The sequence below is a fragment of the Ixodes scapularis genome, unplaced genomic scaffold (assembly GCF_016920785.2).
Source record: "Ixodes scapularis isolate PalLabHiFi unplaced genomic scaffold, ASM1692078v2 PGA_scaffold13__105_contigs__length_92229423, whole genome shotgun sequence".
Lineage (NCBI taxonomy): Eukaryota > Metazoa > Arthropoda > Arachnida > Ixodida > Ixodidae > Ixodes > Ixodes scapularis.
Window position 1 is genome coordinate 43,847,034 of NW_024609839.1, and position 24,779 is coordinate 43,871,812.

Sequence of the window (24,779 nt, forward strand, 5' to 3'; positions counted from 1 at the left end):
CTGCGTTCACGCCGCTTCGCGGCGACAGTATCGGCTGCTAATTACAAAACTTAACCAGTACACGCCGCTTCGCGGAGTCCAGCCGGCAACCCAAGCCCCGCTGTCCCCGATCGCACCTCCGAAAAGGGAGACCCATACCATTTAGTTCTGCGAAGTTTCGTCGACAACGTCATCGCAAAAAAGAAATGTAAATATCGTCAATGCCTCGACAAAACAAAATGTTTTGAGAAAAAAAAAATAGGCAGATTGTGGATCGAACCCGCGTCCGCTTGCGTACAAAGCGGTCTCCTTCACCTCTATGCTACGCGTCGCTTAGAAAAAACGTTGTGGCCCTTCGTTTTATACGAGTTTAGCGGAGTGGGTATAGCCACTTCGACCGAAATGCACTCCAGAGTGCGTATAGCTTTATTCCTAATAAACTAGACATTAAATCGTTATTTATGACTTGCTTGAAGCTCATTGGGACGCCGCAAAAAAACAGCGATTAATAATTTAAAAAAAAAATGATTCATTTTTAAATCTTGCAGCACAGCGCACACCAAATATCTATTATTTTTGGACCAGATTTTGTGTTTCCAAATAAAGGTTCGAAGTGGCGCTGGTGGCGCCGTGATCGCGAAGGCGCGCGTGGTCGCGCAAACTTGCGCGATCAAAAAACATAAAAATAAGCGACGTATGGGCTTCACACGTGGCCTCACGTGACCCGAACCGGCGCATTTCATTGGCCCGTTTGTGCGGAACCAACCCGTCACGGGGAATTTAGCGCTTTTTGACTCAGCAGCATCGCTGCATTTCTTTCAGTTGGGTTCTGATAGCGCGGTTGGCTCGGGCGTGGGAAACAAATCCACATTCGGACGTCAATACGAAGACCGCACACCGGCTCTGGTCAGTCAGGAAGGTCGCCGAAAGGAGCCCCCATGCAGCCGTGAGTCGGACCCACACCGAGAGACGCGAGATCTTCAAACTGACCCGTCTTTCTATCTGCCCGTGAGCGCAAGAAGCGAGCCGACCGTTTTTTTTTTTTAAACATGGCGAGGCGTCAAGCTCACGTTGCGTCCGTTGTCGACGCCGGCGACAAAAACTCCAGACCCTTCGGGGCTGCCCGTTCCAAGAGGTCCGAGAACCCCGACAGCAAGATGCAGACCCAGGCTTTGACCGAGAGGCCGGCGCTCACCAATTTGCAGCCCAATTTGGTGGCTGGCGGTGGCAAGCAGGCCGGGCCCACGAAGCGGGATTTGGTTCGACAGGTGCGTTTTTTCATGCCTTGTCGCTTTGTTCCAGTCGTTGACGCCCCCCTTTTTTTTTTATTGGTTTCCGGAGAACCTTGATCATTTCTTTAATGTTTTATGTTGTCCTTGTTCATAGATCTTCCCGTGCATGAATATGCGTGTTCATTATGTTGTCTTGAACCATTTGTAAACCTAACGTGTTGTTCGTCGCTTCTCTGTTGTTCGCGAGATTTTGGGGGCGTCTTGGACTTGGGATGTTTGTCGTGAAAGCTTCGGTTTGCTTTAATTCTGCTTGTGTTTTTCATGGTAACTCCGGATTATCTTCGCGACGTTTATTAAGCGTCCTCGTTTCGCTAGTTTGGTTGTGTGCCTTACGTGCGTTTTCAAAAAGACTATTTTGTAGATTTTTTTTTTCTTACCGTGTAAATTTGTTAACAATTATGATACTTTGTTTACTGGATAAAAATATCTCGAGTAGTCCTGATTGCTGCAGGAGTGAACATGCTAGGTCGACGCAGCAAGTGTGCTTACATATCCAGCCTGGATCGGCTTTTCCGAACGTTAGTGCTCGACGCCAGAATCTCGGTATTTTATTATGAGAATATAAATTTTAAAAGCTATGGGAATTGGCAAGCACAGTGCTAATCACACTTGTCTAAACGCGCGAGCGTGCGGCTTTCTCCAGGGAGCGCTAGACTGGTGGCATTCGCGGAAACAAAGCTAGTCACGTGGCGCAACATGAAACGGCCTGCTCGAGGGGTGTCCTGCCCACTCTGTCAGCTTGATAAGCGATAAAAGTAAAGTCCTTTGTAATATATTGTTTTTTGATGACGACATCGTTGATACACGTTAATGCCTTAGTGTGTTTATTGTTCGAGCAATGATGTTTGTAAAAAGCGTGCAAGCATCCTTCCACGTTCGTCACCAGCTGATAGAGTGGGCGTACACCCCTCGAGCGGACCGTTCAATGTTACGCAACGTGACTAGCTTAGTTTCTGCGAATACCACCAGTCTAGCGCTCCCCGGGGAAAGCCGCATGCTCGCGCGTTATAGACAAGTGTGATTAGCACTGTACATGCATCATGTACAAGCCGGTAGTGTTTGGTGCGAACTGCCTTTCGATTGTGCTAACACTTCCATGCTCGTTTGCGTAAAATCATACCTGTTCCCTTTTTTTAGATGTTTTTTGGCAATGCAAAATTTGAACATTCGTCAGCTTTCCGGTCATAGTGATTTTCGCTGATATCTGTGACAGTAACATTGGAATGGGTGGTTTTCTATGTCGACCGTTTCTTAAAGTTTCTTAGTCTTTTTTCTTTATTTAAGACGTGGATACAACTGCTCACTCAGCTTCTCAAACAGTATCTATCGACATTGCCCAGTTTTTGAGGTAAAGAACCTTGCAGTTCACCTGCCCTCTTTTTGAATTCTGGTACATATGCGACGTTGTGCTCTCATTTAAAGGGAGGAACAGAGTTTTTCCCTTGGTAAGAAACTGAGAGCTTGAAGACTTAAGTTTCCTGTTCCTAGCATCCCCCCCCCCCTTTCTTTCTATTGCTACGTGACCTTGTTAACCTGATGCTACAGAAGAGTGCATGTGAGTAGTATGATTATATCAACTAGAAATGGAGTAGTTTCCTCAATGTCAAAATGACGCCACTTCTGGCTTGGTTAGGTTTCTCATGTGCCAAACACAAACAGTAAAAAAAGACTAGTTAGCAAATGTAGCTGGTGCAGTTTAGAGCCACTAAATTTGGCAGAAGTACTGTATACCATAGCGCCAGATTCAGCTGGAGAAATTTAGCTTTAGATTTCTTTAGATAAGAAATCTTGTAGGCTGTCATTGGCCACCATCCTCAAGAAGCACTAAAGGCGTTTCTGAGATTGTCTGTTCTTGGTGATAACTCCTTCTACGAGAACTTCGTATCCCAGAAATCGGGAAATTATGCTTGTGCGACGTCTATTTCCCTGCTGAAAATGTGATCGAAGTTTATGCCACGCCCCTTTCTGAGCGGCAAAATCTGGAGCACAGAATTCAGCACAGGTGCTGGTGCCTCTGCTTGCGATTGCTTGCGATTGGCTGGCGCCTCTGCTGAATTATGTGCTCCAGATATTTCTGCTCAGAAAGACGAGTGGCACAAACTTCGATGACATTTTTAGCAGGGAAATGGACTTCGCACGAGCACAATTTTTCGATTTCTGGGATGCTAAGTTCTCGTAGAAGGAGTTATCACCAAGAACAGACAATCTCAGAAGCGTCCCTAGTGCACCTTTAAATCCGGTGGGGAAAGGGGGGTTATGCAAAATATTTCCACACTCTAAACCTGCGATTTCTGACTGTTCATAAGGTGCATGTGGGCATTTGAGTGTTAAATGAATGAAAAGGTTCGCTAGGGCTAGTTTTGAGTGGTCTACAGTCCGTGGGAAGTTGGGTCTTTGTTCTCTGACAAAGGTGGCCTACCCCAATGTCATGGCGCAATCCGGGCACTTTGAAGCCACCGATGGTGTTAAGATGCACGTGTTTCGCTGCTCTTGAAACATGGTCGCTCTCGCGATGCCCATGCTGAGTGTCTAAACCCGATGGCTGCTCCCTAAGAGCAGCCAACAAGGAGGATATAAGGGTAGGAGAGGGCATGACCGCGTAGCCTCCACAAGCCATGCTCCCTTGACGCCTCTTTCTCAATTTCCTCCTTACTCTCCTCACTTATCAGCCCACCATGACCACGTGACCGTAGCTAGCCTTCGTCTAGCCTTCGATTTGATAAAAATTACTGGACGGAGCGCGCACAAGCCTGCAAGGAATCCTTCTACAATCAACCATCCATCTCACACGTGTTATTCGGAGAGATCTACGATCACATTGGCCACAACATCATTTAAACTTTTTATGACTAGGCTTCACCAATATTGCAACGTGCCCCCTCCTAGTACAGGGTGTCACAAAAGAAAATTTAAACGGTCTTTTTTACCGCAAAAATAAACTAGGCATCGCCGAACGCTCATTCTCCGCCCAAAGGTAGAGCTAGAGGTCACAGCCAGAGGCCAAAGTTTCAGCCCGATCCGATAACTTAATCAAAAGTTATAAGTGATTTTCGGAAAATTTCAATGGGAAAATGGTGGCCGACGGCGTTTTCAAACACATGGGGCTCTATGGCGCTAGAAACCGAAAACTGGAAAAAATGGGCTCCATTTTCCTATTGAAATTTTCAGAAAATCACTTATAACTTTTGATTAAGTTACCGGACTGTACTGAAACTTCGGCATCTGGTCGTGACCTCTAGCTCTACCTTTGGGCGGAAAATGAGCGTTCGGTGATGCCTATTTTATTTTTGCGGAGAAAAAGACCGTGTAAATTTTCTTTTGTGACACCCTGTACTTAAAACCTCCTTGGCAGCCAACCTGCTTTTCTCTGCTCCTTGCAATAATTAAGGAGCTTCTCTGATCTGCGCCCAGACATCCCGTGCAAAGAATGCCTTAGTAATACATATGCGAATCTGGGCAGCACCACGTCTAGAAGTCGAGTCGTGGTGCCACATCGCACCGCGACTCAATCCCCAACGTCGCTGCAGTTGCTGGCAGATATAAAACGGCGTGTCTTTGAATTGCCAGTCCTCGAACACGTGCTTCATGCCTTCTGCGTGGCTGTGCACGCGTGCTGCAGGTGTAGGAGTTGACGAAGGTAAGGCAGTCGCGCTAGAGTAGGGAAAACTGGAGCTTTCGACTGTTTACGACACGACTACACGACTGCATTCCGTGTTGCGAGACACCGAGAAGTCGCATGCCCAGGTGATCCCCCGCGGCGCCCCCACCGAACGTGGCGGAACGGTAGCCCAGGAAAGTTAGCCGGCAATGGCACCGTGGGGCTACACCGCTGCGGAACGGCTGCACCAATCCCGACTCTGCCCCCTTTAAAATGCGTTCCTGATTAACGAAGGACGCCTGACTCTCCGCGTGGCTCTAAAGCGACTCCAGTCCGGGGTGTACGGTGCCCTTCTTCGGTCGCTTTGTCTTTCGATTGAATCTACGGTGGCAACGACGTTCGAACGCAGCAATCCAACGCCCGGCGGTCGGCCAGACTGAGCTGCAGAGGATCCAGTTTGTGCCCTGCTCCACCAAGCTTCGAGATCTACGCAGAGTCGTCTGCCGCACGGGGGTCGCAAGTCGACGTCAAGGCTGCTGTCCCCGCCGTTGCTCCCGACGAGGACGGCGAGAAGGCTCTGCATTCCGATGATCGGGGGGCGTCCAGCGATGTCTGCTCAGACTCTCCAGACTGGGGAATGGAGTGCGAGGCCGCGGGTGAGTCTGCCGCAGCGTCCCGTACCTGCGGACCGTCCGTCGGCGCTGCGGCTTTTCCGACAACTCTTCCACACCGTTTCACCAAGTTCAGATGCAGCCGATGGGACCGACCAAAGAGCTTCGAAAACGCGAATTACTGAGCCTTTCCCGTAATATAAGGACCACCGCATATATGCACTTATTGCGCTGTGGTTAGCCCCATTGGCTCATGGCATAAGGAGCCTCCAGACTTAAAGGTGCCCTAAAGACGTTCCTGAGATCGTCTGTTCTTGGTGACAACTTATACTACGGGATCTTAGCACCAGAGAAATAAAAAAAAGTATGCTCGTGCGACGTCGATTTTCCCACTAAAAATGTGATTGAAGTTAGTGACACGCCCCTTTCTGAGTGGAAACCTCTGGAACACAGAATCCAGCGGAGGCAGCCGGGTGACGAAAAGTGAGTGTCTGCCAGGCCGTGTGCCCGTTGTCACGCCTCCGCTGGATTCTGTGCTCCAGAGTTTTCCGCTCAGAAAGGGGCATATCACTAACTTCAATCACCTTTTTAGTAGGAAAATGGACGTCGCACGAGCATACTTTTTTAAATCTCTGTGGTGCTAAGATCCTGTACAATGAGTTAGCATCAAGAACAGACGGGCGGATGCAGGAATTTCCTGACGGGGGGTTGGTGTCAGGTATTGGTCAGCGTACCATATGTTTTGGAACCCCCTTTCCTCGTTGCACGCCCTAAATTTTACACATTCAGAAATCAAGGGGGGGGGGGGGGGGGGTCAGGGCATCCGGACCCCCCCCCCCCCCTCCGCCTCTAAATCCGCCCCTTAGAACAGACTATCTCAGAAACGTCTTTAGTGCACCTTTAAAGTAAAAACAGCCTTGTTAGCTCACGTGTCCAGTCTTTACGCATTGACAAGTGCCAGAGAGGCTCCTACCTGATGCACACCTGTTCGGACATTTGCATAGAGTGCGACAGACTGGTGAACGCGAGGCTTACTCGAGGAGTCGCGGCGTAGTTTGTCACACTGAAATTCAAATGCCCGAATCCACCTTTATTCGACGGCTCCTGCGTCTCGTTTCGTCGCCGCTCTGGAGATGGTGTAATGCGTGGGCGGAACAGGAGGCCGGGCGCTCCGGTCAAAACGTGTTGGGGGCGGCACTTTGGTTGCACCGACGAGCGGACCCCCCGCCGTCTTCCCCTCTCTCTCCAACCGGGGAACCCTGCCGACCCTGGACCCAGACTCCCCCACGGTCCTGGACAAGCCCATGTCATACATGGAGATCCGGGACTTGGAGGCCAGCTTGGAGTACGCCCAGGACATCTACACGCACCTCAGGCAGCGGGAGGTGGGTGGGTTTCTTTTGGTCACGCTGCTGCTGATATGCCAACACATCCGTTTGCAAGGATGTGTTGGAAGCATACATATGTAAGAAGCAAACGTGCTCCATGCACGCACCGTACCTTTTGTACGTTGTACGAGCAGTGTGACTGCGGCATGGCGAGACGGTGCCGCTGCTTCGTTTTGGAACGGCTTCGCCGCGGCCGGCGTGGTAGAGCCACCGAATGGGCCGCTTTCTCCACCGGGGTCAGTTTGCTAGGGAATGTGGGTATTGCTGCCAGTGGTTTGACTGTCGCATGACCGGCTTCCTGAGGACGAGGTACCTACAGAAAACTCGAAGTCTACTGTTTTCTGCTATGTTGTCGAGCGTCTCTTGTGTTGTGCTACAGCTCGGCACTGCTGCGAGAGCGCGCCTTTGTCTTGCATCTTGTTTTCACGCGCTCTCGTGCAAAGGAGACTGTGTAAACGCGTTGTAAACGTAAATGAGGTGTAGTTAAATGCAAGATGAAGGAACGCCGATCCAGTTGTACGACTTCCATCACCTTCCTTTAGTTATCTCCTTTCTGTTTTGTCTTTTTTTTTTTTCTTTGGACGATACAGCGCTCGAGCGAATGGCTTTTACGGTGTGCGAGCACTGTGGAAAATGCGCCAACCTCGACTCTGCAGCGCAGCATAGGTGACTCGGAGATTGGCAAATGGCTGCCATAAATAGTATCAATAGTGAGAGATGGGCTAGTTGGTATATCATTCCTTTTGACAGAAGTGTCACGAGACATGGACAGAAGGGAAGACGTAGCACAAGCGCCCTTTTGCCACAATTCTGTCCTCACTTAGATTATTCAAGTATGCTTTTGCACGGGCGAGAAGATGAAGAGGCCTGAAATGCGAGACTAACCGCATTTGTCTGCTTTAGGAGTGGCATGTGAAGTTAACTCTGGGAAAGATAGTCTTGGAGTGAGAGTAAAAAAATATGGGCAAGGGTCTGACGAGCGATATCGGCTGGAACGCTATTGCCTGTGTTACTAGTTGCATGCGGTTCAGGCAAAGGCAGCGCCAGGTGAGGAGAAGGGGCAAGCACTAGGAAGGCTGTCGACGAGGAGAGAAACCTCCTTTCCTCTCCAAGGTTCGTAGCGCTCTGCCTTTTTCCCCTCGCCTTCCTAGTGCTCGCCCTTTCTCTCTTTGCCTGGCATTGCCTTCGCCTGCACTGCACAGAACTAGTGACATCGAGTACAGGTACTTTCCGTCCTCTGAGGCAATCACGTCGCCAGATAATCTCTCGCCGGGAGAAATAGCCGCATTCACCAGCGAACTTCTCCGGGGAACGTTCCGGACTCGAGGACACCCCAATGTGGAGATTGATGCAGTAAACGGGGCATCTCCCATTCTGGGAACTGTGGAAACCGTGAGTTGTTGGGGGAATTCGGCGATTCTGTAAAAGCCGGGGACTCTCCACCTTGATCGGCACCGGTCGGGCAAACTGTGTTGCCTTCCTTCGAGTGACTGTAAACGATGAGCGTCTGGTGCAGGCCACATTGCACGCGACTCCGCTTGAAAACTAGTCTTGGTGGAACCTGAATTGCAGCCTCTCGAAACTCCGGCACCAGGACTAACTTGTCTGCTTGCGCTTGCACGAGTGCGCTTGCCCAGAGGTTTACTTAAACCTGGATATTTATTCTGCAAAAAATGTCAGACTGATAAGGTAAAGGGATTTTTTAAATGCCTCAGTGAGGAGGTTAAGGAGCCCCCGTTCCTCACAAGATATACATGGTGTGCGTGAAGTGTATGGCTTCTAGTTAAGCATTGACAGGTGGCTTAGATCTGCTAAAATGGCACTTAAACTAAGGAAACGCTTCACTCGGGGGCGGGGACGTTCGAGGAAATTTGGGAGTTTGGAGAGTCCTGGAGGAACCCCCTACGTCCCCCAAAGGGCAGTTTGGGAACCCAGAGTAGTGACGCCGCATTCCCCGATGGTTTCGCAAAGTATAAGAGCACTCGACTATAGCTACCACTCGAATTGGGGACTTTGTGAACCTTAGATATGGCGTCGAGAGGCTCGGGCAACATCGTCTCGCTCAGTCGCGGAACTGCTTAAAGAAATGGTGAACCGAAATTTCAATTTAAAAAAAACAATGCAGGAGATGTAGGCTGGACGCTACAATCCCTACAACACTACTAGTAAGGCGATATCTCGAACGGACGGCCGTATTTTTGGGAAAAAAGATCGAGACTGGACCAGGCCGACGAAGCGCGTGACGTCAAGATACCTTGTTTCCTCCTCTCTTCGCTTTGCTCCCTCAAGGCGGCAAGGCTGAGAAGACGCGAGGCAGTTTCCTCTTTCTGAGAAAAACATGACGTTAACATTTCTGCCAAATGCGCCTCGTTTTTTAAAAAATACGGTTATCCGTTCGTGATATCGCTGTATGAGTGATGTTATGGTGTTTGTAGCATCCCGTTGCACGCTTTTGCCGCGTGTTTTGGGGAATCCAGATTTCGGTTCAGCATCCCTTTCAGCTGTTCCACAACCTCAGACGAAACCTTGGTTAACCAGCAACGACGAGTTTGAGCAATTGAACGAAACTGTCCATCGTGCAGGCTTCCCACAAGTCCTTGAAAGTGTCGGAACTCTGAGCCGTCATTTTCAATGCCTCGTAAGTTGTTGAAAATATATAAAAAATGTTGCGGCACTGTGAGAACGGCAAAGGGTGCAGGACCTCGAGCACGCCTTCTCACGCGAGTCACTCACGGCTTTCCTGTTCTCTCCCCGGGTGCGCGAAGGAGAAGCTGACCCCGAGGCAAACGTACATGAGCGAGCAGCCGGACATCACGTCCTCGATGCGCGCCGTCCTCGTCGACTGCCTGGTGGACGTAGCCGAGGAGTTTCGCCTGCTCCCGGAGACGCTCTTCCTCGGCGTCTCCTACGTTGACCGCTTCCTCTCCGCCATGTCGGTGATGCGCAACAAGCTGCGGCTCGTCGGCACAGCCGCCCTCTACATCGCCGCGTGAGTGGACTCTTCTGCCGTACGGCCGGCAGGTCGGCCAAAGCGTTTATCTTCGTGCGTGAGAGTAAAGGTGCTGACGTCACGCTCGTGCTCCGATCTTGATTTCACCCAACACTGATGCATGTTCTTTCTTTTTTTTATGGTTAGGGCAGCTTTTATGGCACAAGCCCAATTTATGTGCCCCATGCACAGGTGATAGAAGCGCTGCGCTTAATTGCATGATGAATCTTGGTACTTCTTGCGCCAGAATGCCATTTTTGCTAAGAATTGTGCCTCACGTGCGCCTAGATGGGCCTAAAGCAGAAAAAATTGATGTTTTATTATTGGTCCGCTTTAATATTTGGGAAAATAAAGGGAAAGAAACATTTTACAAACATGAATTTTACGGCGTCTCTACACACCGAATAGTTTGCTTCGTCTTAGGTCAGAGCACTGGCAAAGGCTCGAACGCCTACAACCAAAAACTCTCGTATAATCAGTGCAAGTCACGGGGCTATTCATTGCACTTGACTGGTTTAGCCGATGAAAGCACAGGTACAGGGGGACGACGAACGCCACGATGTCACGCTTTGAAGCGGCAAATCAACTGGGCAGAGCCGTTGATGCTGGGCATCGACCGCTCTGGCCGCTTGATGCACTGGCAGGTTAATCGCCGACGTCTAAATTTCCAGTCGATTTCGGAGACCGAGTCTTGAGAAGACTGTTGCAAAATACTAAGATAGTTGATTCCAGCTACTCATACTCCTGATAAGAGCACTCAGTTATCGTGTCTGCCACATGCCTCCATGTCATGGCTGCACCTGGGCACTTGCGCCGCTTGCGTTAAACTTTACTTCCTTTCATCAGTGTGCGCACGTCAAGCTTCACTGCCTTTCACCAGAGTGCTACGAGCAGCGGCTGTTGTGGGGCGGCGCCTGGCCTAACGCGATGGGCATGCAAATTATGCTCAGGTTTATTACAGGTTGAGCTTTGTCCTAATTGAAAATTAATCTCTTAAAAAAAAAGCAGAGAAAAAGGGAGAAAAAAACAAGGGTCTATACCAGGGGTGGCCAAGCTTCGGCTCGCGAGCGACATGCGGCTCTTCGCATGTTAAAATGCGGCTCGCGGCTCCCTCTCCTACACCCCCCCCCCCCCCCCCACACACACACACACAGACAGACAGACCTAAGACAGAAATAGAACGAGTTTTAAATCGAAAGACGGATTGCGGTTTTGTAGTCTTATCTGCTTTTGACTCGGATAGATTGAAAGTTCTTAGAGTTTCGTTTATTGCTCTCAACAGAAGGGGTTGCCCTTACATGCTGCTACACGTTGAAAAGAAACAAACAAAGACTGCCCGGTTGAATGGGGCAGGCAGCAAACACGGACACCATATGGAAGTACAACCTGCTCTATTCGGGTGTGGCACTCGAAGCGTTAAGGCTTGTCCACGCATTTGCATCGACTGCATTGCGTTGAGCAGCACAGCTGCTTCGCATTGGCTTAGCGTAGGGGTCACCATAGCAACAGCTCGACGCAAGCAGTCTTAACGAGACGCAAGTGGCTGCAGTCGTGTGTAGGAGCCTTTAAGCCATTCGTGACTTATTCGGTGCCTCCTCCTAGATGAGCATCATTCGACAAACTCTTAGCAGAGTTGACACCATTTGTTGTGTTTGGGTGTCGCCAACCGGTGGCTTAAGAAACGCCCTTCTGAACGAGCAGTTCGGGCACGACTAGCTCGTACGGCCGGAAGGCCGCTCTCGTTTCTCTCTTACCCTTACTAAATGCGCCATTTATCTGTAGACCAATTGGTGCATCTGTCGTGGGCGCTGCAGGAAGTTCGAGGGGATCTACCAGCCGGAGGTGTCGGAGTTTGTTTTCATCACGGACGACACATACTCGAAGCAGCAGGTGCTCCGGATGGAAAAGCTGGTGCTCAAGGTGCTTTCGTTCGACATGGCGGACACCACCATCTACTGCTTCCTGCTCCGCTTCGCGGAAGTCGGCAATACCCCGGACACCGTCAAGCACCTGGCTCACGTGAGAGGCTTTCTTCGATTAGCTGCCACCTTTGCCCTCAAAGGCCGGTGCGCACCCTTGCGACCGCTTGCGACTTGATACATTACGACCTTGCGCGATATCCTAAACGGGAACTGGAATGGGTTCTAAGATTGTCTGTTTATGACGACGACTCATTCTGCGGGCTCAAGTCTTCCTAAAAAGACCTGAAATTAAGCTCAAGGGTGGCAATTGAATGTATTAAAAATCGAACCGAAGATTGTGACACGCACTTCTTTCTGCGCCTTAAAGCAGACACTGGGGGCGACGTCGGTTGGCATTTTCACTAAAGCCTAGATTGAAGAAAGGATCCGTCTTAAACCGTGGGGAGCGTTTACAATTTAATGGCGGACAGCTCCTGTGGTGATCGGTTGCAAGCGCGCTGTGTTTGCGGGTGGCGAGGAGGAAAGGCGGAGATGTTTGCAGACGATCAACGCTTATGTCACCTCCTCGCAGCTCGTTTTGCCAATGGGGCCCATAAACCACATCACCCCGATCGGGCACCCAGAGATTTAATTGTCGAAATATAAGGCTTGATGCACTTAAAGAGCAATATTATAGATATGCGATTTCACGCAACTCCCTCTTTTTATTGGTCAAATTTTATCGAGGGGGTGGAGACCGGAGGATGCTTCTCCCTCCCCACTCCCCGAAGAGGAAGTAGTCGTGGTGTATTTTTTGCTGGTAGTTTACTATGACATCTTGCCGTCTAGAACTGGTCATTTTTATTTATCAAGGCCCAATGAACAATAGGCCATTAAAAATGAGCGTCTACGAAAAGCACGGGAGGGCTCCTTTAAGACGAAAGAAAATACTGGCACAATCTATGAGACAACTTCGGAACTGCATTTCACTACAGTGAAGGTTTTGCAGTATTTTCGCCTGTTTATGACATTACCGTAAAGTTCCGAAAGAACGCCCACCCAAAATGAAGAAATGAATGGTGAAAAACAGGGGTGGCGTATCTTTGGGGACGCCATAGCAAAACTTTATCAAAAACTGGCTACAAACCACGTGATACGGGAACTGGTAAGGCAGATCGTGAACACTGCGAATTCGAGTGTTTCAATGCGATAAACTCGCAGGAATTAGCTACAAACTCCCGTGTCCCGAGAAATGATGCCGCAGGTTGTGGACACTGCAGATTCGCGTTTCATGGTGCTAAGGACCCACCGAAATCTGCCGAGAACTCTCAAGGGAGCTAATACCGCAAATCACGGACGTAGCAGATGGAAGTTTTATGGTGCGATAAACCCGCGGGAACCCGCTACAAGCCTGTCTGTCACGGAAACCGATATCGCAGATCAAGGACAAAAAGGCAGGAGCTGATATCATATGCGCAGATCGCAGACGCGGGAACCCGTTATAAACTCGCACACAAACTATAAACCGCTATAACCTCGCTGGTGCAGCAAATTACGCGGTTGATGCGATTCTCATCGGACATTGCGTTCGACGGGAATCGGGGGGTGGGCAGTGTTTTGGAATTTTTATGTTGCAGATATTTAGCCAGAAAAACGGGCGATCTCTCGGGGGTGGGCGTTCTCTCAGAATAGAAAGGTTTTCAAGAAAGTCTGCTTTTTGCATCTGCGGTGACGTCAGAACGACGCCGGGCTCCGATTGGCTTTGATTGAAAAAAAGGTAGACCTCTCTGCTAAGTGCCATCAGGTCTACCCACTATTTTTCCATCAGCCAACAAGAGATCGTCATTCTGACATTATTGACACCCCTGCAAAGAAGCAAACCAACTTGCGCTCTGCATAGAAAAAGAATGATGTGAATAAAAAATGGGAAATGTTCAGAAATCGCAAGACTTCCACAGCTGCCCGACAGATGGCGCCGGGGGTGCTCTTGCACGGTAAGGGACCGCAAGAGGTTGTGCTCTTCACATCGGTGTTTTGTGGACGCATTTTGCCGGTCTATGCAGTTGTCTGCTACGCAATTTATGACGTCGACTTTATGTAGATTTTGCCGGCAATGCCATGGAGCTGCGAAAAGCCATTTTCGACGTTTAGGAATCGGTGGAGTGTAGCAGTTCAGTAATTTCAGAAATGAGAATGGGCTCTGTGTCTCCACTCCTGGGAGTTGAAAGGCATAAACTAATTCCCTAGAATTTGGGCGGGGCAGAAAGTGCTTGGTCCACAACACTGGCCTAAAGGGGCATCTACCCTTTCCATCAAGCGTGTTAATTATGAGAAGTTTGGAAGTGCATTCTGTCTGCTTGTAAACCAGTTGCCACTCGAGTATAGCCCGGCATTTCTTCCAGTATCTGTGCGAGCTGACGTTCCTGGAGGACGACCCGTACCTTCAGTACCTGCCCAGCATCGTTGCCGGTGCGTCCTTGTGCCTGGCAAATCACACACTCAACCGATACCCGTGGGTGAGTCTGACTTATCAATCGGTTAGCGTTCTTATACCTCGTGGTGAACGGCACTGAGGATGTGGCTAGAGAAGCAGCGGTGCTAACACTCCCCCACCTCTTAAAAGGCCGACTTCGCGCTTTCCACTTTTGCTGTCCTTCTTTCCTATATGCTCTCCAGTTTTTATCTCGCCCCAACTTGGCTCTTCTTGCAGCTAAGGAGAGGGGAAAGCTAAGAGGATATTCTTCCCTGCAGTAAACCGAGGTTGTACGTCGGTCTTTCAAGAGACAATGGCATCTCCGCAAAATTACTTTTATTTTTTGCCAGGCGGTTTAATCTGGTGTCGGGAGACTACCAACCAGTTCAACGCGTGTTTCGTGAGTTACGACAAATAACGAGTAATAGAGGTAGTACCGTCAGTAGCACAGCACGAAGAAGGAGGGAGTATATTCACGGCGTAAGAAAAATGGGCAACGTTTCCAGTAAAATTTGTAGCACATCTCTCGTTTTGTTTTATATGAATTCATGAAAACTTAGTTTCAGCTCCCGTTCAGCGACCTCACGCCGACTGAACGGGAGATGCTTCTAAGGACGCAGAACTCTGGACTGGCGACCGATGCAGTATTGTATTTTCAGAGGTGGCCGGTTTTGGTAGTGAGGTGGTGGTTCAAGAGGTGCTGTCGTGTACCGGCGCAAGGCTACGTGGATGGCCTTGAATGCCGGTGGTGGCGATGTCTTGCCTTGCCAATGTCGGGAAAGGAGTGCCAGCCGCTGCTGCAGCCGTCGTCGATGCCGGGGAGTTGACGTCGGGCTCATCCGCGAAGGCGACCCGGTAGCGGCGGGGGCCCGCGTCCTCGCGGGCCCCGCCGATGGCGAGGAAGGACACCGGCGACTGTCTGACTTCTTTATTCCAAATCTCAGGGTCAGCTGTTCCAAAGCGATACTAGCACGAGCTGAGCACGCGACACTGCGTGTGGGGCACGCGCTTTTCTGGTTCAGAATTCAAGCCGTACGACCGCTCAACTCGGAATACTACATGCAGCAATGCTGCGCGTTGCTGCATCAGTCGGCAGCTTATGCAAACTAACGTCGCCCGATCGACCGCACGTCTTTAGCCGACCTTTCGCGCAACCTACTACTGCACATAAACGCGGCATGATTGGTGAGACAGCAGTTCGCAAAGCAAACACAAGACGACACACGAAACCAAAGCCAAAAGTCCGCCGCCCCCGGCGCTCGTACCTCGTTTGCTTTTTTTTTGTCCATGGTTGCTCGATGCTTGTTACGCGCCTGAGGTAGCAGTGCGGGATGCATTCAACCAGTGACAAACGGAGGGATCGCTTCAGATTATGCTTTCATACACGGTATGAAACCTATTAATTCCCAACTACAACTTCAAGATATTATTCAACGTTCAAATAAACTTTTTTCATCACATCTCACCACCGAAATGGAAACCAAGAGCGCGTCTATCGTTTGAACCAATCGCCAGACGAGGAGCCCGTTGTCGTCACGCTTTAGTTCACCTTTCTGCCGCCGCCTCGGTGGGGTCTCAGGCATCGTTCCCGGCGCTCTTATTACCGCGCCTGTTTGCTCGATTGGTGCGGCACCCAAAATTCTATTCGGGCTAGAACTTGGTCAACAGTATCTGAGACGTGCCTGACATCCATTTCAATCGTCGAATAAAACTTCGAAACTGCCTTCATGGTCCCTTTAAGTTTCGGATTGCTTAATATTTTCGAATTATTCAACACATTGAACCTTAGAAGAGTTATAATGTTGCAAACTTTTCAAATTCGTATCTAAGAGTGGTTTGAACATTTCGAAACCTTTAGAACTCGAACTTAGGGAGGTTCGCGGCATCCCTAAAAAACGTTTGCAAACCTCTTGAGGGTAACATTAATTGGTTCGTGCTTGTCGATGCGGACGTTCCAGTTGTAGGTCCTGCAACAGATGCTGCGATCGTAGACTTTGCGTGCGGCTGGGGCAAACACGAAGTGACGTTGGAGAGGCACTCAGGAAACGCCAACGACTCCGGAGATGCGAAACACCTTACAGCTACTTCAAAACAAAGTGGAGTGCGGTGGCGGTGACAGTGTTCTTGCAATGCCTGGAGCAATTCGAGGAGAACTCGTGCCAGGATGAAATCATCTGCAAACTCCCATTCAGTTATTCTTTTACTCTATAAATCGGCCTCAAGATGTTCATAACCAAGGTTGGTTTGATTAAATGTACGGTCAGAGTTTACCGTAGTCTTACCATCCGCCTTCAAGGTGTTGGAACTATTTTTTTGCCTCTCTCGCTTTTATCGAATTACCACCATATCCAATTTTTTTGCGCTGTCCCCTTGACTTTAATATAGCTAAGGATTACTGTAGTTTAAACGCCACGTGACCATAGAAAAAAGAGTGAGCGCCACTGAAACCGGCTGTTTTATGGCGGAGAAAAAACGAATTTCCAGCCAATATATTTCGAGGACACCTATGCACTTATGAGTTGTTAATGGGAAAGCATGAATGTCGACCTTCCGTTCCCTCAGTTCGTCTGCGGCGTCATGGCGTGGACAGCCAGGTTTTGCTTGCCGACGGCCGAGCACGCGCTCTCGTGAAGTGGCTGCGCTCAGCTCGGCCGTGCACCCTTTCTTGAGTTTGCCCGAGTAGGCTCTGCGGCCAGGTCCGCACCTCGCCGGGCCGCTGCGTACACTGCGCCACCATGGAGAGGGGTTCTCTGGTGGCGTCCCTTGGAACCTTGGAGCCAATGGGAGCCTCGTTCCTTAAAAACTATGACATGCGCCAGCCAATGGGCCGTCAGATTTCTGCTACATACGACATTTGGAAGGGGGAAGGCGCCGTTTGGCGCGGTTTCAATGCTGATGACTGCGGTTCGCTTCATGGGTCCAGTTAATGCTTTCGCATTAAAATTGTGTTATAGGTGGTCCGGCTCTTGTAGGTCATGTTAAAATGAGAACCTCAGAGAGCATAGATACCCTGCCGCCCTCGTACAGTAGTTAGTTCTTCATTGTACTGACAGCAAGACTCCTTTTTTAGTGTTCTAGTTCTGACGTCCAATGCGAGTGTTTGTTTTGCATGTTGTGTTACTGACACCCTAGTTTAGGTGGGCGGTTCCTTGCCGACTTGACCCATTGCGTAGCGGCCAAGCGGAGCACTTGTGACTTTTTATGCAGACCTTCATGAGCCATAGTTTGGGCCTAAAAGCCATTGAAGTCTGTTGTGCTTAAAGGGGACTCCCACAACATTTTTTTCAGCCACCCCAACTAACTCGGTTCTTTGAATCGCCGGTTCTTTACCCACTCTGGTATACTCTTTTGTATCGCAAAAGTCAAAATTTAGTTATCGTGAAATGGGCAAATGAGGGTGATGTCAAACACAACATTCAAATATACCTGTGCTTTTCAGTTTCACATTACAGACGAGCAGGGAGTCTAAATACCGTATTTACACAATTGTATGTGACCCCCCCCCCCCTGAAAAAATTCCACAGCAGCAAAAAAGAAAGTTGATAGTTTGGAGGCACATTCTATGGCAAACATGTGAGAACGGCAGGGCGTCTCTCAAAACCTCGGCCTCCAGCATGCATTCGATGCCTTCTGCCGTTCTTTAGTCGGTCACGCACATGCGTGGCGCACGAGATGCCGGAGAGTTATCAAAGCTGGAGGCAGAACAACTGAAGCTGCTCCCTGTCCTTCTTGCTCTTTGTCTGCTACTAGACACTGATTTGTCGGTATCATCCTACAAATTCTCGCACTTAGCAAATGACCGCATCTTCCGCGCTTCCTCTGTGATCGCGTCGCCCGTCACGGGCAGCAGCCGATCGCGCACTTCTGCGACGTACGTTGCAAGCCTACCTCTAATTTCGGAAAGCATCTGGACCTATCCAGACTTTGGCCCTCAGAAGCCACTCAGTTTGTTGCCATGATTAAGCCCCTCTGCCGTTGCAGACGCTGCTGCCGCCCGTTTTGACGGGTCCAACTTGCGTCCAGCAGCGCTGTTTGCGGTCGCATTCGGATGAAATACGGGCCGTAAATGAGCACCGAAAACCGAAGCTGTCTGGATCACAAGTGTCGATAGAAACTTATTTGGCTTTCCAGCAAGCTTCCATGACCTCGACTTTCGATCAAACGATATGCGACCGTGCATTTTGCGAAAAGCAGGGGAGTGAGGCTGTTCCATGCTCGTTCCGAAGGGGCTCTTGCGTCAAGTGCCGTAACCCTTGTGATACAGGCGCGTCCGTTCCCCGCCAAACATTCAGGCTGGTTCGCGAATGGAAATAATACTTTTTCGTGCAATAATGAAGAGGAAAAGTTGTAAAATGAACGTCCAGAATGGCGCAATGCTACAGATTCAACCGGCTGAAATCGAGCAGAAGTGTTCTTGATGTCGCAATTTATTCATTTTTGTCGGCTGTGGAATGCTTTGGTTCTACGAGTCGACCTACAATCAAATAAAATGCAGTACAGTATGCCAAGCATTTGTTTCATGCTGCAGCATGGGTGGTTGATCGCGCTTCCAGAACATTTATTTGATGCCATGAAACTGCTTGTAATCAGTGGGAACCTGTTCTACATTCCACAAATGAACCCCTACCTGCCGCTGGCGTCACTTTTTCATTGTTGCCAGTAGAAACTTTCAGTCTCAAAACGAAAACCGAGGACAAACATTGTAAATTTAATAAATTGGCGGAAATGTTTTGGCCAAACAATTTGGTTAATTCGGCAGTGTTTGTTGTGTGGGAGCGGTGGTAGGCCCCAGGAAGAAATAACAAGTTTAAAGATTAAGATAACTGCTTATTACGGAAAAGAAAGGTTTGTCTGAGTCAGTGGGACGGGCGGAAGCAACTGGAAAGAGAAGAACGTGGGCTTGGAGTACTTTGAGGCGATGGCAGCGGGCGAGGGCGAGGCTAGTTTATAAAGTGAGGGGTAAGGTTACAGCTGCGGCGAAGAAGTCGGCTGCCGGGGCTTGCGAGCAGTCGACTTGGCATGTGTTTACATTTGGGCGATGGGTAGAACTGAGGGCGAGAAGAATTGACGGTGGGTTTGAACGGCGAGGGCTCGTTGGCTCTAGAGAACTCGGGTTGCGGGGAGCAATTCGGAAGGAAAGAACTGAGCGGAGGCGGCAGAGGGGATAGAAGAATAACAGATGGCTACGGTTAACATATGCTCAGAGTTGAGTCAATTTTGAGGCAAATCAGGGACTATGAAGAAAACGCAGGAGTGCCCCTTTAACTTCCGCAATCCATACGTCTTTTCCTCCTCATTGCGTGCAGTCCTCGGACCTGGTCCTCTACTCTGGCTATAACGTGGAGGACTTCAAGGAGTGCATCCACAGCCTGCACAGCAGCTTCTGCAATGCTGGCACACAAGCACAGCAGGCCATCCAGAAAAAGTTCCTGTCCTCCAAGTGAGTCTACTGCACTGCATGCCTTTTTGTTCTGTGCTCCCTTGTGAGCCCTTGAATTTCATTGTCAAGACTCCTGTGACAAAAATGACCATGTGGGGAACATCGATTTAAAACTTGATATCTTGGCCTTGTCTGGCCGCTTGTTTCGAGAAAGCAGCAATGATTGACGGTACTTCGGGCATGGTGTCAAACATCCTTTGCAAAAATGGGAAGACATTGGTGAGAACATCGGAGGTGGCATTGTTGCTGTCATGCAGTATAATCACTGGTAGTACCATGGCGTTCAGAACGATGCGGTTCTACTTCCTTTGGGAACTCCCAAGTCCCTTGTAGTTTTACAGGGAGCTGTTAAGGGCTAGTTTCCCCAACTACCGTCATCTATGAGCAATGGCGGCAACCTTTCCAGCCTTTCCAGTGTCATCCTTGAGGTACAGCTTTGCTGGTCTTCCTTGTTCACCAGAGTGGAAAGGCTGAAAGTTTATTTAGGGGAACCCTTTTATGGTATTTGTGGCAGTGAAGAGGCATATTACTCGGTGTTCAAGCAAACTTAAAACCGCTGCACTCTGCTAGCCCCCCTGATGCGAGATAACCAAATGACACATTCTTCAATAACTATCGTTCCTTTGGCTTTTCGCAGCAGCTGTATGGTGATAGTGCCAGGCGTTGCCATACTTTTATCTATGTCGAATTCGGGTGGTCAATCGTCGGCAATTTATTTTTCCAGAAAACTGGCAATAGTGTTTCCTACCTGCCAATTCTTCCGAATTTTTTGAGAAATTTATGAATTGGGACTAACTTTAAAATTTTATAAATGTTGCTTAAGATTAAAAAAAAATGTGATAATTCTTTTTAATTTTTTTTTTGTAAAAATTGCGGTATATTGCACATCTACAAGAGGGCGATAGGTACCATCCACGGCAGCGTCGTGGTTTTTACTATTTGTCTATCCAGTAGCCACGGATCCAAAACCAATCCAAAGCCCAAAGCCTTTGTTCATGTGTTTGGCGCCGCACGTTGGTTTGACGTGTTGTGCCTCGCTGTTTTGGCCAATTTCGTGGCAAGCAGAGCGGTGCCTTTTTTGCACTTATATTTATAGCATTTCCCTAGTCGCGGTGGCTTCGCAGCGCAATGGCGAACTCCAAACCTCAAAAGAGGTACTTTCGAGTGTTCCTGAAATCCTACATGTTAGAATTCCCGTGCTTCGTGCCGTCAAAGAAGGGAGAGAAGTTTGCATTCTGTCACACGTGCACGTGTGATGTCAGCGTTTCGCGCGGTGGCAAGGCTGACATTAAGTTGCACATCGCTTCGCATAAACACCAGAGATAAGTGCCTGCCTCTAAAAACTTCCCCCGCGGCTGCGGGAGTTTTACGAATTTGAAAGTCCACAGGTTGGCAAGTATGGTGTTTGCATTGCCAGTTTCTGGCTGGTGCGCACAGTTCAGGTGGTCATTCTCCTCCGGCAAGCACCGAAACCTTTCCGGCGATTTTCTCGCCCAAGCGGCCAGGCAGGCGGGCGCCAGACTGTATCCGGTGTCATCACCTCCGAAATGGGAGGGGTCAGTGAGAAAAACTAAGCAAAAGAACAATTCTGATCCGAAGTCTCTATGTGGCAATTTGAGTTGGTTGGTTCAAGGTCGTAGACAAGCGCCGAAAAAGGGACAGGGACAAAAAGTTGACGTAAATACTGGCCCCGAGTTGCACCAGTGTTTACGTCAGCTTGTCCCTGTCTTTGATGGGAAGTCACATGAGCAGCCGATACTCGAGCCAGTCCAAGCCATTGGGACACGGGTGACGCGGCAGTAGCAGCCTCGCTCGCGGTGTCTTGCGGTCAAGCGCCGAAGTAAACTGCCACCGTCTGGCGTTCCATGTTCAGTTGCTGAGGGTCACGTAATGTACCGCCGGCACGTTTGTGGTTGTCGGTACCACCGGCTCGGTCTTGCCGGCAATTGACCACCCGAATTTGCCATTAGTGTGGACACTTGGAGAGAGTGCAGTGACATACAGTAGGTTCGCAACAGTTCAAACTCGGATATGCCATACTTCTGGTTAGTTTGAACTAAATTTAAAAATTTCGGTTGTTTTACTCTGTTTCATGCAATTTTTTAATCAAATTTCATAAGCCATTTAATTATAACGGCGTTTTCATGCATTTCAGTATTTTTTTTCTCGCTGCCCACATTGAGTGCTTCTGTCCAAGCATCGGTGCCTTGCGCAGAACCAGCACCTGCGAAGCTTGTATCTGCGGGTGTTGCTTTTCCGCAGTGCTCCGGTGCTCGTTAAGAAGCACGCTCAATGGGGCTAAAGCAGGGGACGCATGAGCAATGAAAGTGCAGCAGTTTCAATAGCAACATGCACGAACGCTGTGACGGGGCGCCGTGCCATAGCTACGGCGTGCGCGCAAGTTGCCATGTAAATTGCAGTGCAGCGCCTGTTTTTACCGCTCGTGCGTGCCCTACCTGACAGTCCACAACAGACACCTTTTTTGCTAGATGAACAAACTTAATTTTGTTTTAAGGTGTCACGTGCTGTCTAAACAGTCCACGATAAACATTTTTGAGGGGTCAAATAACTTGTGTTATGTTTCACCGATGTTTTATGCATGGCATACCTGCTTATGATTATAGGCCCATGTGGAGGAAATCATAAAATATTTGCATTGTATGTCTAGCCATTCATGCACCAAATTGTAATGTTATCTTGCATCGTATTTAAATGAATTTATGATAACTCGAGAGAAATTCGGGGCTTCCTGGAGCGTGAAATAATGATTCTACTGTAGCTTCCAAGGTGCCCGATTGTGTGAATGGCATGGCAGTGACTAGGAATGCAGGTGCCTCTTCTTTCCTTTTGGTAAATTGCCGCTTCTCGTTGCACATTTTTTCCTCCTGCTTCAAAAATGCATTGCTTGTGCATGTCATTGGAGTGATCCGTCAGGCAGGGCCTTTTAATGCAGCAGACAACAAGCAGGAACGTTTGAGAGAGCAGACGACAGTTCAAATGATGAGGCGCCCGTTTGGACTTCAAGACTCGCTGAACGTAGTCCGCAGGTGGTCCGTACAGCTTAGCGGTTTGCCCGCGTTCATGTTTTCGGCTTCACGACTTCTCCTGGGCTAGCACAACTGCACTGTTTGTGTATGCTAGCTGGACACATTCTTTGTCTGGTCTTTGTCAGCGTAGCTGAGCTGGTGTAAATATGGCTTTGTAAACAAGCTGTTAAGGTTGGCTTGCACTGCTTACGGACGAGTGACAGCTCTCGGGATCTGTTCCGACAAGTGAACACGCCAGTGCCGTCCTTTGAGTAGCTGCGGAATGCTTGCCGTTTGCATAAAGTTACATTTTTTTTTTATTCATGCACCATTTTTTCTCACTTGGCTCGAAAATCTTTTGGAGATGTTACGAACGACCATATCCCATTGGTATTAACATACATATGACGTTGCAAATACCACAAAACCTTCGCTCTAGTGAATTGCAGCTCTGGAGCTGCTTCCTTAATCGCGCCAGCGTGCCAGTGCATCTAGCCGCCCCGTTTACCCGCTCTGTGTAGCTCGGTCGGTGTGGTGTCTGGCTGGGAATGGCTTGTTCCTTGTTCCATCCCCATCCGAGAGTACTCTTTCATTTGTGTTTTAATAACGGGCCTATACGCTTCATACAAGTTCAACCTACGTGGAACAGTCGAGAGTTTGAGCAGTTCTAAAATGGAGTATAAACAAAATCTGCCTTAGAAATATGGAGCCCTACTTAGACCTACACCGTTTTGGTGCTGCCTGCCTTCCCAAGTACTAGCACGCTTACCGCCGAATGCACAAATCTTGCTCCAATCTAGGTACCCCTTCACTTCCTCGAGGAAAGCGAGAGGGTGAATAAGCAGCCTAGGTCGCCTATTCGTCCTTGCGATTGGCCGGCGCAGGCCCTCGCGCCTGCCTCGAGGAAGTGGAGGGGCACCTCGATTGGGGCGAGGGTTGTGATTTCGGCGCTTAGTTCAGTGAACGTCCCATGGATGTCCTAACGTTCTGGGGATTTCCTCCATAGGACATCCCCAAAACATTAAGACGTCCTAAGGAATCGCAGAACAAAGTGTGCTGCTAGAGTTCTTGTCGCTCACACCGCCTTTTGTTTTTCCTCCACACCAGGTTTCACTACGTCGCGAATATGAAGCCTGCGTGCACGCTGCCCTTGTAGCGGATGACTCCGCGTCACCACCACTGCCCTTCAAACTCAATACGAACAAGTTTTTTTAATTGCATGTGGGACAATGCATGCTGGACTGCATGTGCCGCTCAACCTCAACACGAATAAGTTTTTTTTAATTGCCTGTGGGACTGCATGTGTACATCGATGGTCGAAGTGTGCAATCTCATGTCTTGTGCCATTGTGAAAAGAAAGTCGCCACTCCCGTTGCAAGATTTTAAATGAAACTCATTTTTTGAATTGGGGCGGGGAGGGGGGGGGGGGGGGGACTATGGGGGAAACTGTTGGCTTGGCTGCCAGGCGCAGTAACGAGCGAGTTAGTGCAGTTTTTCTACCAGAGACCTGCAACATCTCGGAGCAGCACGGCGAACGTTTTTTGGCTCGCTTGAGATTGATCCTGGTGGCTTGTAGCCTTGTCTGCAGTTCGCATTAAAATGAGCAAGCATAGAGCGCATCTCGCTGCTTTTACTCGCCCCCCCCCCCCCCCCCCCCCCCCCCCCCCCAACTTCAGTTTTTAATTTTCATGGTCTGTCTCTGACATACTCATTTACAGGGCAGATATGATTCGGATGCATCATTCAGAGACATTTCCACTGTGTATGAAAGGGTGCTATTTTTACCCAATCGCCACATCCTTACTTTTTTTATTTTAACAAACTGACTCCACTTTTAAGCCCTGTACATAAGTGTCGAACAAAGTATTCTTTTTAAGCCAGTATGTGTCCTGTCCAATAAATGTACTGAACCAGATTTCGTTGGTCTGCATTGGTTTGTTTTGAATGAATGCGATTGGTTCAGGAAAGTGTGCAAGTCTGTGGTTTTCGCGAGGCTTAGAAAATAGGTATGCTTTTAACTCTCAATTCGGACGAAGATGTTTGTACTCTGACATGGGGCTAAACTACCATTGTGCCGCAAAC

At 49.2% G+C, this 24,779-nt stretch overlaps 1 protein-coding gene across 1 annotated transcript; it reads left to right on the top strand.

Moving 5' to 3' along the window:
- Positions 1-794: 794 nt before the first annotated feature.
- Positions 795-24,124, top strand: LOC115319778 (G2/mitotic-specific cyclin-A-like). Its single transcript, XM_040210764.2, has 8 exons — positions 795-1,247; positions 5,279-5,525; positions 6,759-6,865; positions 9,634-9,857; positions 11,672-11,876; positions 14,161-14,274; positions 19,538-19,671; positions 23,805-24,124. Exons 1-8 carry the CDS (start codon positions 1,029-1,031, stop codon positions 23,851-23,853), a joined length of 1,299 nt encoding a protein of 432 aa, XP_040066698.1. The 5' UTR covers positions 795-1,028; the 3' UTR covers positions 23,854-24,124.
- The last annotated feature ends 655 nt before the right edge of the window (positions 24,125-24,779 follow it).